Source organism: Callorhinus ursinus, unplaced genomic scaffold (genome assembly GCF_003265705.2).
Source record: "Callorhinus ursinus isolate GAN/ISIS: 27379988/994484 unplaced genomic scaffold, GSC_fseal_2.0 scaffold78, whole genome shotgun sequence".
NCBI lineage: Eukaryota > Metazoa > Chordata > Mammalia > Carnivora > Otariidae > Callorhinus > Callorhinus ursinus.
Window position 1 is genome coordinate 830,511 of NW_027397140.1, and position 12,164 is coordinate 842,674.

A 12,164-nucleotide genomic window follows, 5' to 3' on the forward strand; every position below is an offset into this window, starting at 1 on the left:
AGAAAACAAATTAATTTTGTACATATAGGAGCCCCCCAAAATATAAGCCTCAAAGAAATGACCAGAGTAGGCAGCTTTTATATCTTTTAGATAAGAAAACAACACATTTGTGAAGAATTGACAAGACAAAGGGGTTTGGGCTTGGGTAGTAAATTAGTGAAGTAACAAGGCTTGTTTATATAGCCTTCTCAGCCCTGAGTTCCCTATTTCTGGTGATGAGGATGGCATCTACCCTCCTAGTCCAGGGAAAATACCTTTCACATGGGAGATTTATTTTTTTTCTTTTCAGGGGGACAAAAAAGGTTTAGAGTGTCTTTTTTATAACAGCTCTTTCTCAAGTAACTTTATTTTTAAAATTTTATATATTTTTAAAAATATTTTATGTATTTATTTGACAGGGAGAGACATAGTGAGAGAGGGAACACAAGCAGGGGAGTGGGAGAGGGAGAAGCAGGCTTCCTGCTAAGCAGGGAGCCTGGTGGGGGGCTCGATCCTAGGGCCCTGGCCGGGATCATGACCTGAGCTGAAGGCAGACGCTGAATGACTGAGCCACCCAGGCGCCCCTCTCAAGTAACTTTAATTAAAAATAATCAATATGCCATCAGGGAAATCCAAATCAAAACCTCAATGAGATATCACCTCACACCAGTCAGAATGGCTAAAATTAACAAATCAGGAAATGACAGATTTTGGTGGGGTTGCAGAGAAAGGGGAACCCTCCTACACTGTTGGTAGGAATTCAAGCTGGTGCAACCACTCTGGAAAACAGTGTGGAGGTTCCTCAAAAAGTTGAAAATAGAGCTACCATACGATCCAGCAATTGCACTACTGGGTATTTACCCTAAAGATACAAATGTAGGGATCCGAAGGGGTACGTGCACCCTGATGTTTATAGCAGCAATGTCCACAATAGCCAAACTATGGAAAGAGCCAAGATACCCATCAATAGATGAATGGATAAAGAAGATGTGGTATATATATACAATGGAATATTATGCATCCATCAAAAGGAATGAAATCTTGCCATTTGCAATGACGTGGATGGAACTGGAGGGTATTATGCTGAGTGAAATAAGTCAATCAGAGGAAGACATGTATCATATGATCTTACTGATATCAGGAATTCTTTTTTAAATTTTTTATTCTTATGTTAATCACCATACATTACATCATTAGTTTTGGATGTAGTGTTCCATGATTCATTGTTTGTGTGTAATACCCAGTGCTCCATGCAGAACGTGCCCTCTTTAACACCCATCACCAGGCTAACCCATTCCCCCCACCCCCTTCCTCTCTAGAACCCTCAGTTTGTTTTTCAGAGTCCATCATCTCTCATGGTGCGTCTTCCCCTCCGATTTCCCCCCCTTCATTCTTCCCCTCCTGCTATCTTCTTTTTTTTATATGAGGAATTCTTAATCTCAGGAAACAAACTGAGGGTTGCTGGAGTGGTGGGGGGCAGGAGGCATGGGGTGGCTGGGTGACAGACACTGGGGAGGGTATGTGCTATGGTGAGCACTGTGAATTGTGTAAGACTTGAATCACAGACCTGTACCTCTGAAACAAATAATATATGTGAAAAAAAAGAAGAAGATAGTAGGAAGGGAAAAATGAAGGGAGGAAATTGGAGGGGGAGATGAACCATGAGAGACTATGGGCTCTGAGAAACAAACTGAGGGTTCTAGAGGGGAGAAGGGTGGGGGGATGGGTTAGCCTGGTGATGGGTATTAAAGAGGGCATGTATTGAATGGAGCACTGGGTGTTATATGCAAACAGTGAATCACGGAACACTGCATCAAAAACTAATGATGTAATGTATGGTGATTAACACAACATAATAAAAAAAACTATGCAAAAAAATAATCAATATGCCAAAGTGGCATATTTTGGGTCTGGCATATTCAGCTCCTCTTTACAAAACTATAGTAGAAAAATCACAATCAGGATATTAATGTAACCACATTCAAGATACAGAACATTTCCATTCCCACAAGGACGCCTCATGTTACCCTTTTGTATCCACACCCAATTCCTTCCATTCCTTATAATCCCCTTCCCACTGACAATTACTAATCTGCCCCCTATTTCTATAGTTTTATCATTTCAAGAATGTTGCTTCTATCAGTGGTTTGTACCTTTTCACCATGACATAGATGTTTAACCACTCACCTCTTGAAGAACATCTGATTATTTCTAGTTTGGAGCAGTTACAAATAAAGCTGCTATGATTATTCATGTACAGGTTTTCTGTGAACATGGGTTTTCATTTCTCTGGAATAAAATGTCTGGGATGGAATTGATGGGTTAGTTGGTTAGTTGCTTGTTTAGTTTTTTGGACCATTTTCATTCCCACAAGCAACATGTGAGTGAGCCAGTCTGCATCCTTGCCAGCATTTGGTGTTGTTTCTACTTTTTATTTTAACCATCCTCCTAGATGTGCTGGGAAATCTCATTGTTTCTAGCCCCAAAGCCCCTTCGGGACTCTGTGGGAGAAACATCTGCCCCACTGTTCTCCCTCCAGCTTGTTCTGAGGAGCAGATCCATGGCTGTGTTTAGTTCCCCCCGCTGGTGGGTCATGAGCTCTATGAGGGGCACTGCTGGCTTTAGTTTCCTGGCCATCCCCTGAGAACGGTTGTCTACCACTGCCTGGACACTGTGCCTTGACTGTTATGTGAATAGGAAGCAGCCTCACTTGAATTTCATTTTGGAGGCACCAGCCTCCTCCAGAGGTCCTGTGATGGAATGGGGTGGTTCTTATCTCAGGAGTCCCTGACTATTGGGCAGAGGTGCTCCCTTCTATGTCCTGTGGCCTGGAGTGTCCATCTGTGCTGAGGGCAGAGGGGCTCCATCCTGTGTTCACCAACCCTTAGCACCTATCTCAGTCTGTTTTGGCTGCTGTAATGCAATACCACTGACTGGGTGCCTCATCAACAACAAATTTATTTCTCACAGTTTTGGGGACACAGAAACATTCAGACTATAATATTCTACCCCTGGCTTCCCAAAATTTATGTCCTTCTTTAATGCAAAATACATTCATTCCATTTCAATAACCTAGAAGTCCTAACTCATTCTAGCATTAACTTAAAAGTCTGAAGTCCTGAGTCTCATCTAAATAGCATCTAAATCAGATATGGATCAGAGTCAATGTATATCTGGAGACAAATTTCTCCCAGCTCTGAACCAAAGATGTTGAATGTGTGAACTCAAATGTGCTTCCAAAATGCAATGGTTGAACAGGCATAGGATAGATATTCCCATTACAGAAGGGAGAAATAGGAAAGATGAAAGGATTGATAGGTCCCTGGCAAGTTCAAAACCAGTGAGGGTCCTGCCTTCACTGCTTTAGGTAGCCCTGCCCTCATGACTTTGCAGGACACACCCTATTCTGCAGGCTGGAATCAAAGGCCCGTGGCTCTACTTGTCTACTGCTGTACTGGGCATTGCCCTAGCAGGGGCTTTCTGCTGTGATCTTATGCTCCTGTTGGTCCTATGCCTGGGTCCAAAGCCTAGGGCTCCAGGAGGTCCATTCTTCAAAATCTAGGTGGAGAAACCCATGCCCCCTGTGCTTTGTTGGGTGCACTAGGTCCACTTGAGCCCACGATGTGAAGCAGTGCCAAGCAGCATTGGCTCGCCCTTTGAAATCTTTCTGCCATGTAGGCCTTTGCACTCTGGGCCTAGAATGGGAGGGGCAGCCCTGATGATCTCTGAAATATCTTCTGGGCTATTCTTTCACTGTGTTGGATGGTAGGTCTGGGCTTCTGTCTAGACGGCTGACTATTCTCCCCATTGTCTTGATGACTAGCTCCTAGCTTCTGTTGAGATGTCAGATCCAAACTGATAACCTTACCAAATTTGGCCATGCCATTTGTGTTCTCTCCTAAATAAACTTTCTAATTTCTTTCAGTTTGGATAGACTGAGAATTCCAAATTTTAAAGTTTGGCTTCCTTTTTGATTAACCATTCCATCTTTAAGTCATTTCTCACTTCTCTCATTTTACTCCAAGCATTGAAGAGTAATCAGGCAGCACTTTCATCTCTTTGCTTAAAAATCTCCTCAGCCAGTTAGCCAATTTCATCCCTTACAAGTTCTACCTTGCACAAATAAGATACAAACACAATTCAACCAAGTCCTTTGCCACTTTATAACAAGGATCACCTATTCTCCATTGTTCAGTAATATGTTCCTCATTCTGTCTGAGACCTCCTCATAATGGCCTTTACCATTGATATTTCACCAACATTTTGTGTTCACAACCACTTAGGTATTCTCTATGAAGACTGAGGCTTCTCCTCAGACTGCTCTCCTTCTGGGCCCTCACCAGAATTGCTTTTAATGGTCTGTTAGTAACAATGTAGGCTTTTCTTGGTGTGCCCCTCCAGACTCTTCCACCCATTACCCAGTTCCAAAGCTGCTTCCACATTTTTAAGGATTATAGCAGTGTCCCCACTTCTCAGTACTAGTTTCTTAGGGCTGCTATAGCAAAATGCCACAAACTGAGTGGCTTATAAATGGCAGTTCTGGAGGCATTAGGTGAGGGCCTTCTTATGGGTTGCAGACTTTTCATTGTATCCTCACATGGTAGAAGAAGCAAGAGATCTCTCTGGATCCTCTTTTATAAGGTCACTAATCCCATTCATGAGGAATCCATCCTCATGACCTCATGACCTCCCAAAACTGCACCTTCTAATACCATCATTTTAGGGATTAGAATTTCAACATATGAATTTTGGGAGGACACAAACATTCAGACCACAGCAGCAACTATTAGCATGATACAGTTTTAGAATGTTCCATCACCCCATAAAGACCCCTAGGGCCCATTTGCAATCAGTCTCTATTGTTACCTCTAGCCTTAGGCAACCCTGATCTTTCTGTCTCTCTAAATTAACCTCTTCTGGACAGTTCATATAAATGGAATGACACAATATGCAGTCTTTTGTGTTTGACTTCTCTCACTTTGCATAATGCATTTTGGTTCATTCATAACAGAGCATGTATCAGTAGTTCCATGTTGTAACATATACTACTTTTTTTATCCACTTACCATGGATAAACATTTGGAATGTTTCCAGTTTTTGTCTATTTTGAATAATGTTGCTTTGAACATTTATGCTTTATGTGAATTATTAAAAGATCAAGGCATAGTAAATTTTTAAGAGTTTATTTGAGCAAAAATTTGTTTGAATTGGGCAGTGCCAAACTGGCAGTGTTTAGGAGTGCTCTACCAACAGGAGGTATGGAAAAGACTTTTACAGGGAAAAGGGGGAAGTGTAGCAAGGAAATAATTTGTTTAGCTATAGCTTAAGTGTTTGCCATATTTGGGAAGTCTAGTTGGCTGTTTATGATGAGTTGTCCTTAGATTTTGATTTCTTAACCTTGAGGCATTTATTATAAGCTTAGATTTTGGTTTGCTTAGTAGGCTGCTAAGGTGTTAGAGCCACTTCAGTTTAATGGCCTCGTTTAATTAATTTAATAGAACATATGTTTTCATTTCTCTTGAGAAATTCCTAGGAGTTGAATTTCTGATTATACGGTAATTATTTAACTTACTAAGAAACTGCCAAGCTTTTCCATGATGGCTGCACCATTTTACATTCCCACCAGCAATGTTGGAGGGTTCCAATTTCTCTGCATCCTTGCCTTTCTTCATATTTTGTCTCAGAAATTCCGTGTCCATTTGAATTATAATTAAACAGAAAAAGTGCTTTCATGATTCAGTGATAACACCGAAGTCTCAATTAGATTAAGCATTTGACAATATACCTTTGGTTTAATAACAGTATCAGTAATTGGGCAGAATTGATTTATGTTGTGAAACTAATGGTCTAGTTGCCTAGGGATCATATGGTAAATAATTAATGACAATTTACTGCAGGCTTCCTTATAGAACATACTGTAGCCTTCTGCTTCTACTTCTGGGTCATCTAATTATTCAGGAAATGAAATCAGCTTTCTTTAGAAGGCAGACTGGTGCTATTTGTGTGTGACTCTGAAACAGCAAGACCCATGATTTATTTATTTTCTTAATAGATAAGGTACAGGATGGCTGACATTAATGGATACAAATAGCAATATAGGCTTTTGTGCGTTTTAAACCCCTGTGGATCAGAATGACATAATTTCCTATGTTCCTTTCCAGATTGTTCACAGAACCCTGGCGGCCATGTTGGGTTCCCTTGCGGCATTAGCAGTGCTGGCAGTGATTGGAGATGTAAGTTGTAACATTTTGAATCAATGGCTTACCACTCCATAGGGTATAAGATTTAAAGACAGTCTAGGAATTAGGTGTTAGCTGGTGATTTTCATTCTTTCGTATACTCTTTCCACATTTCTCCCTCAGGAACCATGCTAGAAGCATGAACTAACAAACCTTTCAACATTGATGAGTATTTTTCATTTGACTTTATCACACACACATTTTTTATTCCCCATTTTGGTTGAGGAAAGGCTTATCATGGCCACTCATTTGCCCCAGGCTATACAGCTGAGTGGTGTTAGAGTTGACTTTGTGCTGTCAGCCCTTGGGAACTAGAGGGGGTCATCCTGCCTGGAGCAGAGGTGAGAAATGGTGAGGTTGGCGTTCTGTCTTGCAGACATCAGGAGGTCCCTAGAGATGTGTGTTTGGGGGTTGATGGCACATAATCAGTGTCTGTGTGTGGCTTGTCTGGCAGGAACATAGGAGTGAATGTAGGGAGGCAGGAGAGGCCAAGCACCCACTGAAAATGGAGGCCTGCCATTGTTTGAGGAGCAGTACTGGAACCAAACAAGGTGGCAGCACACAGAAGTGGATTTGAAAACAACTCTATAGAATTCAGAAGAGTGTTCTGCAAAGCGCTACTATAGGCCATCCAGTCAACCAAAGAATAATAACTGGTTTAAAAAACTATGTGGAGCTATGTTCAGTTATTATTTATTTATTTATTTATTTATTTATTTATTCTTGGCTAGAGTTGGTATAAACAAATACTAACTCTAGGGTAAAATGTCCCAGAGTCCTAAAACTTATACATAAGCCACTGTTACTTTTATTAATTCTTAAGTAGTAGTATAGTAGGAGTTATTTTGTTTTAGAAAACGTTAATGTGGCACACAGCCTGTGCTGTGGTTAGCTCTCTGGGCCACTGTGCAGTGCTTTCCCAACAACTAGAGTCTAAAAGTGCCCTCACTTTACACTCCATGTTCCCATTTCCCCATGACTCCAGCCTTCCCTACTTTTCAGGGTTGTTAGAAGATGAAGTGAGAGTGGATGGACAACTGGTGAGTAGGACAAGTGTGACCTTCAGTTATTGCCATCCTGGCCTCATAGTCCAACACCAAGGAAGGCATGTTGGGACCTCACAACCTCAAGGGTCAATCCTGCAATTCAGGCTATAGTTCTTCATGGAGTTGCCAGGGACAGGATTTAAGAAATTTGCTTTTCTTATAAATAAATGCATAGGCTTGACATTATTATGCCTTGGGTCACAAGTGGTTTTCATTGATATACTCTAATTTCAAAGGTAGGGGGATGGTGTGATTTTTGACTCTGGCCCAATGAGTGTGCTTCCCATAAAGAATAGCACATTTTTTTTTACAGCCTATCACCAAGAGGATGATGCCCAAGATTAATTGGGAAACTTGTGCTTTGATTGCAGAGACCCAGCCTGACCCATGTGGTGGAGTGGATTGATTTTGAGACTTTGGCCCTGCTGTTTGGCATGGTAATTACAGTCCTCCCAGTGGAACAGGGCTCCCAGCCTGCTGTAACCCAGCACCTTCTTTTTTGTTGCTACTGCTGATAATCTTTCATTATATTAAAGACATTGTACTGCTTGACAATTAGGGCTTGATTAAGAAGTGTTAGTACTGGTCTAGACAATTTCTCCTGTGGAGGAATGGAATGATTGGTGCTCTGGTTAGCTAGGTGGAGAATTGCAGCCGTAGGCCTGTCTAATAGTTAAATAATATTGCCATTTAAAAAATTTAGCAAATTTTTTAAATGGCCTTAAAGTATAAAATTACTGCTCTTAAAATATAAAATGGAATATTCTAAATAAGTGAACCATGTAAGTTTTGGTGGTTAGAAAAACACCTATAATTACATGGAAAATGGATGAAATTGTCCCTAAGGAATAGTTTATGTGTCATAAACTGATTTAACTAGAGTAAGTGAAAATTGATAAGGGCCTGGACGGCAGTGGGAATGCTGCATGTGTTCTTGAACAGACCCACAACAGCTACGTGGTCTGAAGGAGGGTTTTTCCTTTCTGGACAAAAGACCTACTTTGTATAAAGCAGGTTACTATATTTCCTCATTTTCCTTGGTAATGTTTATTCCTCCTGGGTAGTCATAACAGAAGGCCATGCTGCTCTAGCCTTTAATGTGATCCAAACTAGCTGCCTCCTTTCTGAGTAGAGTGTAAGGAGACAGGGCAATTCTCTGAACTCAGGCTTTAAAGAGAAACTCATAATCCTGTTGGTCCTGAAAAATATATAGTAGGGCCTGCACATCTGGAAAGAAGAAAGAAGACATAACAGATGTCTCATAAAATAAGTTTAAAAAAAACCTTAGGGAAGTGTGTGTTTACCATTTTGTTAGTATTTGAAATGGTTTGTAAAAAAAACACCTTAAATGGATGGTGTATTAGTTTGCTGGGGCTGCCATAATAAAGTACCACAGATTGGTGGCTTCAAAAACATAAATTTATTTCCTCACACTTCTGGAGGCTGGATTTCTGAGACCAAGGTGTCAGCAGGGTTGGTTCCTTCTGAGGCCTCTGCTTGACTTGTGGATGACATCTTTCCCCTGTATTGTCACCTGGTCTTCCCTCTGTGTGTGTCTGTGTGCAATCTCCTCTTATAAGGATACCAGTCATACTGGATTAGGGCCTCACTTTAACTTATTCTGAGGTACTGGGGTTAAGATTTCACCATAGGAATTTGTGGGGGAAAGTGGCATAATTTAGCCCATAACAAATGGTTTAGTTTTTTTCTCAGTTGATGTCAGTTCAGCAGGATTCTAGAACTTTGGATGTGGAAATATAGTTCATATATCCAGGCCCCTGCCTTTTCTTCTTTATTTTATGGCAGTCAGCCACCTATGGGGTACTTACCCCAATCCCTGAGTCTCAGTTTCTTCTGGGTAGTTTTGGCAGCAAATGTGTGGGCCAGCTTCCCCACAACAATGGAAGACCACACAGGACCTACCCATTCAATTCAGTTCATGTGAAGCATCTATTGGTGCGTGAAGCACCACATTCTACAGACAGCAACAGATGGAGGTGGCCATTTGGGTTAGGATAAACATCAGTGGTCACTATAGATGAGATAGATATTTTTATTGAGTCTAAACTGATTTTTGGAAATTTTCATTTTATGCAGTATATTTGAAAGACAGTATTGGGCCCACTATTTTCTAAATACTTTAATTTATGTAATTTTATTGAATTTCTACAATAGTTCAGGTTCATTTATTCAAGGAATAAAACATTTAAAGTTGAGGGGAAAAGCTGAAATACAGAGGATTAAATAATTTTGTTTGCACAAGGTTAAACTACTTCTAAGTGGCAGAATTAGTACTTGAACCTGCATCTTCTTGCTCCAAGTTCAATGCATTGGTATATTGCCATCTTAGGAGATAGAATACAGAATCATCCAGAAAGTTCCAGCTGGTTGAAATATCTGGTTGATTAGATTTGGAGTAAATGGGACATTCCTTTTTGTTACTATCTCTATGTCATCACTAGAAAGAAGCACAAGTTCTGGGTTCATATAGAACCCAGAGAATAATAATTTCAATGTAACTGCTCTTATTTGCATGTCTTGATCAAATTGGTGATGAAAATCTGTTTCATTATTTTAGAAAACAAAATTTAACCCAGTTTAAAAATCTTAAAATGTTTAATTGTTGCTTGTGTGGACATGTAGGTACAGAAGGCCATATTCTGGCTCATTTCCTTTCCTGCTTCTAGCTTTGTGACTGTTAGCAAGTCATCTCCCAACTCTGCCCCTTGGTTTCCTGGTATAACAGAGTAATAATGATGGGCACCCAGGTGGCTCAGTTGGTTGAACGTCCAACTCTTGGTTTTGGCTTGGGTCATGGTCTCGGGATCATGGGATTGGGCCTCTGTCATGCTCCAAGCTCAGCACAGAGTCTGCTTGTCCCCCTCCCTCTGGCCCTCTCCCTGCTCGTGCGTGCTCTCTCTTTCTAACATAAATAAATAAAATCTTAAAAAAAACCCAGAGAGTAATGATAATACCTGATGTTTGTTGTGAAGATTAGGTGGAATGATAATGTACCTTGGGTACATATATCCCTGGACAAAAATATAGAGGTACAAACCTGTTAACAAGAGGCTCAATTCAGGAAGTTCGTAAGTGGACTACACTCAGCAAGAGAGCAAGAAGCTTGATGTCATACAGAGGCCAGAGCTGAGATCTGTAACTGATCACTCTGATGTCCTTTCAGGATGGTGCACTGCTAAAAGATTCTCCTTATCTCCTTTTTCTGTTTTCCCCACAGATGATCTTAGTAGCCATATTTTCAGAAACTGGATTTTTTGATTATTGTGCTGTAAAGGTAGGTTTGATGTGACATTTAATATTTATGTATTAATTAATTAATTAATTTTTTGCCATGACATATTCAGTTAATAAAACTACCATTTAAAGCAAATATTTTAAAGTTCCATTCTCCTTTTCAAAATCACAGATGTAAACCTGGGTACAGTTGCTGTGCAGAGTTGGTGGCTCTGAGCAACACTTTCTTCTCAGTAAACTGAAGAAGGAGATCAAGGAAAAGAGTATTTGAGTTGAATGCTTGTGTAACATTAGTTAAATTGGCAAGTTGAAAGCTACATATCAAATATTGTTTTGCATTTTAGACCATCTAAATATTTCAAGTGATCAGTTTCTGATTACTTGCTTTTTGGTGAAATAATTTCAATGATCACTTTCTAATCACTGAATATATAAACATTCACTTCTGTACCTGGAATCCTGAGGAATCCATCAGCAAGTTCTGACAGCCAGACTCTGTACTGGTGCTGTCACTCAAGGTTGGTGAGAGGAGATCTTGCCATGCCCTCCTAGTGCAAAGGCTAATGTTGTGCTTGATTTTATTTTTGAACTGGAAAATTCTTTTAAAAGATTATTTACTCATCAAACCCTTTTGCAAACTCTGAATGATAGAACTATGCTATGATTTTTGCCATCTTTTTGTACCCCCTTGCACCTTCAAATATCTGGTCTCCTCTCAATATTGGTACTAAAAGTCCCTAAAATCTAAGTTGTCAACAATCATCAGGCTTAAGGGTCACAGCCCAGTCTGTCTAACCAAAAGGAGATTGTAAAATACTGGATAATGTTAAAGGGATAGAGGGCTATAACACTGTAACCAGTGTACCATCACAGGGCACTGTGAGAAGGAGAATCAGAGGGAAGGAATGTAGGTCAACGTGGGTTCAGAATGTTCAGGTACAAGATATCACTTCCTCATCTTAGCAAATTTAGGAATTCGTGGGTCTAAGTTTTAATCCACCATACAGTGTTATTTTGGACCCCTAGTTCTTAGAATCGCTAATGAAAAGTCACATTTATTCTTTTTTTAAATTTTTTATTGTTATGTTAATCACCATACATCATATCATTAGTTCTTGATGTAGTGTTCCATGATTCATTGTTTGTGCATAACACCCAGTGCTCCACGCCGAACGTGCCCTCTTTAATACCCATCACCAGGCTAACCCATCCCCCCACCCCTCTCCCCTCTAGAACCCTCAGTTTGTTTTTAGTCACATTTATTCTTCAACCCCACTAATCCTGGCTTGTTCCTTTCTCTGTGTGTGCATCTCAGACATACCGACTGTCTAGGGGTAGAGTGTGGGCCATGATCATCATGTTGTGTCTCATTGCTGCTGTCCTGTCTGCCTTCCTGGACAATGTCACCACATTGCTGCTTTTTACTCCTGTGACCATAAGGTATGCAGAGTGGCCCTGCATGGGCATTAGGCCAGGCTCATGGTGGTGTGTTCTTGCTGCTCAATCTAGTCCCCACTTTCCCTTTGCTGGTGTGCCCTGGTCTAGCCTGTGCATCCCTTGGGACTGTGGTGCTCAGTGCTCTTGGCTAAGGCTATGGTTTTAGCTGTGGCTATGACAGCAGCAGTGGTGGCCACAGAAACACCTG

The 12,164-nt window shown here is 40.6% G+C and overlaps 1 protein-coding gene across 1 annotated transcript in view; it reads left to right on the forward strand.

Moving 5' to 3' along the window:
- OCA2 (OCA2 melanosomal transmembrane protein) overlaps positions 1 to 12,164 on the forward strand; it is a 480,811-nt gene that overhangs the window by 126,517 nt on the left and 342,130 nt on the right. Inside the window, exons 10-13 of the mRNA XM_073887392.1 lie at positions 6,141 to 6,212; positions 7,636 to 7,701; positions 10,503 to 10,559; positions 11,835 to 11,959. Coding sequence (XP_073743493.1) covers positions 6,141 to 6,212; positions 7,636 to 7,701; positions 10,503 to 10,559; positions 11,835 to 11,959 — 320 coding nt within the window. The remainder of the gene's footprint in view (positions 1 to 6,140; positions 6,213 to 7,635; positions 7,702 to 10,502; positions 10,560 to 11,834; positions 11,960 to 12,164) is intronic.